At 35.0% G+C, this 3,853-nt stretch overlaps 1 protein-coding gene across 2 annotated transcripts in view; it reads right to left on the reverse strand.

Moving 5' to 3' along the window:
- The window catches only part of CDK17 (cyclin-dependent kinase 17), a 111,714-nt gene that overhangs the window by 14,114 nt on the left and 93,747 nt on the right, over positions 1-3,853 (reverse strand). For both annotated transcript variants that reach the window (XM_006871805.1, XM_006871804.1), the window contains one exon: positions 1,417-1,540. In XM_006871805.1, the coding sequence (XP_006871867.1) occupies positions 1,417-1,540 (124 nt within the window). The remainder of the gene's footprint in view (positions 1-1,416; positions 1,541-3,853) is intronic.

A 3,853-nucleotide genomic window follows, 5' to 3' on the forward strand; every position in this document is an offset into this window, starting at 1 on the left:
TTTTTTTAAACTCTAGCTTAATAAAAAACAGCTGGATGGTCATATTTGTTTCAGCATACAATCTTTTGTGATATATCACTGTGGGTGAAGTAAATGAAGAAAATCAGACTTCCAAAGATATGACCTTGAAAAGTTGAGAAGCATTTTAATAGATTTTCCAGGTAATTATAGATAGTCTTCATAGATACTACTTCAGAACTTGAAACAAGTTAGATTCTTAACTGTTATGTGGTGACTATAATTATTATCAATGTATTTTTCATCCTCTGTTATATTAAAATCCTTTGGTGTATCTTGCACTTTGAATGGATCTTTTACCCAGGCATGATTTTACAATATCATGTACTGATCATTTGAAAACTATTGATTCCCACAGTTAGGCAGACTGATTAGTCAGAAAAATTAGTCTTGGGAAACTAACAACTCAAGTGGCAGATGCAAATTTTCAAAACCGAATTTTTGCCTGAGAAATCTAATTTTACTATTGGAAAGAAACAATTTCAGTTGTTTTCCTTGAAATGTCAGGCTTACTTCTTTTACTTTCAATTATATGTCTGCCAAGTATCCAAGTCTGAGTAACTATAGATTGTTGGTCTTTTTTATTCCCCTAGTGAAACTGATGCATCATGAGAAATAAAAAAGGGCTGGTTCAGCTTGCACTCAAATACTTTTCCTTGAGATAACTACAGTACTACGTGCAGCAAACATGTTTAATAGACCTTCCCATTTCACCACACAGAATACTAAAAAGACTCAGGGATGGAGATTAAAATTAACAAATTAAACTACTTCATCAAGAACCTTTTAAAGTGTAATCAGCACTCTATTCCTGTAAGTGTAGGTGGTGAAGAAGACAATGACTATGAAGTATAGTGCTGTGCCACTGCCTTGATTCCTACTGTGGCACCAAAAGCTTTCTCCCTTATCACTTATAGAACATCAGTGCAAATATTAATACAGTGAAAAAGGCAAAGCAAATTATGTGGTGTGGCACTGTGGGATAAAGCACTGGACTGCAAGGTTAGTATGAACCACAGGGTCAGCAGTTCAAATTCACCAGCTGCTCTTTGGAAACCTCATACAAGGTCACTGTGAGTCGGAACCGACTTGACCGCACTAACAACAACAGTAAGTATGATAATGTAATTTGCTTTGGAGACCCCCTGAGAGATCTCAGTACACCTAGGTCACACCCTGAGAACCAGCACTTTTTGTATTTCCTACTAATAAGAAGCTGAGGATCACAAACATTAACTCACCCACCAAAGATCTGTCACATACCTTTCTCTGTGGGCTTCAGAAAAAATTTCTAAACCCATAAATGGTACTATTAAATGTGACGACACACTGTGACAATCTTTTTTTTTTTTTAAATAACTTAATCACCCTGAGAGTATTTTTATATATCTCACATACCAAAATCTGCTAGCTTTAACTCTCCCTTTTCATTAATGAGGAGGTTCTGTGGTTTCAAGTCTCGGTGCAACACCTTTCTTCGGTGGCAATATGCCAAACCACGTAAAATTTGGTATAAAAACAGCTACAAGAAATAAATAAATAGAAATTAGTCTTGCAAATAATGAGATACACTTTGTATAAGCATAAGTTATGGAAAGCAAAAAAAAACTGACCTCAAATAGTAAAAGAAGAAAAATAACCACGCCCTTAGGTACAAAATCTTTTCCTTATGTAACTGTTTGACAATTTATTATTCTATTTAAACCATCTGCCACTTTTAAAGTATTGAACTATCTATTTATAAAAAATAATATAAAGTTAAACGAAATCTTGTCTTAGTAGTAATGGCTCATTTGTTACAGAAAATAATTTAAAATAAATTTATCCTCATAAACTTACAGGGATCAAAAGTTTACATTTGGCTTATGAAATTTTGGCAAAATAAACAAACACCCCTCCCCACACACACGCCTCCAAAAGAAAAGTCTGGGCAGTGTATTTCAATTAAGGCATCAGAATTGGTGGTTTTATGAAAACTCTCTGAGGTGTCAAAAAGAATGGTTCTGTATAGCTCAGGCAAATTGTGTGCTCCAAAAATAATCTGAACCAGCTTCTGTTGAGATGCACCTCCTAGGTATTTTACTTTCAGCACCTCCTACTCAACCTTCAAACCTGCTATGACTCAGAAATGGGCATTAGCACTGACTCTTCGAGGGAACCCATTCCTGTAAAAGTAATGGGAGGTAGGCTTGTTGTTGTAGGGTTTGGTGGGAAGAGGGATGTGGGAACACAAAAGATTTTTGATTCTTTGGGCCTAACAGAAAAGAACCTCAAGTGCAGAGGATTTAAAAGTATACCCTCAGTTCACTTGTAGGTGAAAAACAGAACATTACCACACTACAAACAAACCAGGGCAGTAGGTAACTAACAAACCTACAAGAATTCTAAACAGCAGAGTCTCCATACTCTACATATCTCTGTTTTTGGAAATTCTAAAATTACTCTTTACTCTATATTCCTATTACCTTTTATGTTTGGAGAGTACAAGGGCCATTTAAATACATAAGCAATAAAATGCTTTCCAACTTAAGTCAGCCATGTACACCTGGCTTAAAAGAGAAAAAAATAGATTTTTTTATATCTTTGTCAAATTATGATAATTCAGGTATTTCCTAATTACTGCTAATATGAAAGTAGGAAAAATAAAAATCATGAACAGAAATATAGTTGTGACCCTTGAACAACATGGGTTTGAATTGTGCAGGCTCACTTATATGTGGGTTTTTTTTTTAATGCCTAGTGACCTTAATTATCTCTGCATAAGCAATTCATCTCTCCTGTAAACTGTGTATCACAGTCAAAAGTAATCTCTCATGGTTCTGGCCTAGTTTCCATGGTGTTCAGTGGGATACTGTAGACCTTGAATAACACCACGTGATCCATACCAAGTACATTAGTTATGCTAGAAGTACTCCTAAGAAGCAGAAAAAGTCATGACATTAGAAGAAAACACTGAATTGTTTGACATGGAATGTAAATTGAGGTATTTAGCTGTGATTGTCCACCATTTTAAGATAAACAGAACCAGAATAAGGACTATTATAAAAAATAAAAGGAAATTTATGAAGTTGTTGTAGCAGCTATGCCAGTTACACTAGTAGGCACAAAAATCTTGCACGTTTTGCAAAATGCCTTTTCATCCTCTACTGAAAGCACAGTACATAATCCATTAATAAATAAAATATGTGTTTATGGCTGTTTATGCTATCAGTAATGTTCTGGTCAAAAGGAGGCTATCAGTTATATTTTGGGGAAGTAAAAAGTTATACTCATATTTTCCAATGCCCAGGAGGTTGGTGCCCCTAACCTCTGTCTCATTCAAGAGTCAACTGCATATACAAAGAGATCCAAAACACTTTTTAAAATGAAATGCAAAAAATAATGAAAGCAATTCTCAGAGAAGGTATTTCAGGGAGTTTCAAAAAGTTCTTGGATAAATTCCATTATCTTTCTATTCCATTTTCCACAAACTTTTTGAAGCTCCCTCATATATAAAGGCATATTTAGAACCCTACTTTAAAATTCTTAGCAATGTTTAATCTATAAGTTTTTATATGTATCTATCAAACTTTTTACCTAATTACTTTATATAACACATAGCTCTAATGGCACTGTATGACAAGGACTGGACTGCTACTGCAAGGTCATTCAAACCCACCAGCCTCTCTCCATCAAAAGAAAGATGAAGCTTTCTGCTCCTGTAAAGATTCATACCCTGTACAGGGTCACATCACCACCACCACCACCACCACCAAAGATTCATAGCATCAAAAACCCTATATAGGGTTGCTGTAAATTGGAATTGGCTCTATGGCACCTAACAACAACATATATG

The sequence above is a fragment of the Chrysochloris asiatica genome, unplaced genomic scaffold, assembly GCF_000296735.1.
Source record: "Chrysochloris asiatica unplaced genomic scaffold, ChrAsi1.0 scaffold00174, whole genome shotgun sequence".
NCBI classification, from domain to species: Eukaryota; Metazoa; Chordata; class Mammalia; order Afrosoricida; family Chrysochloridae; genus Chrysochloris; species Chrysochloris asiatica.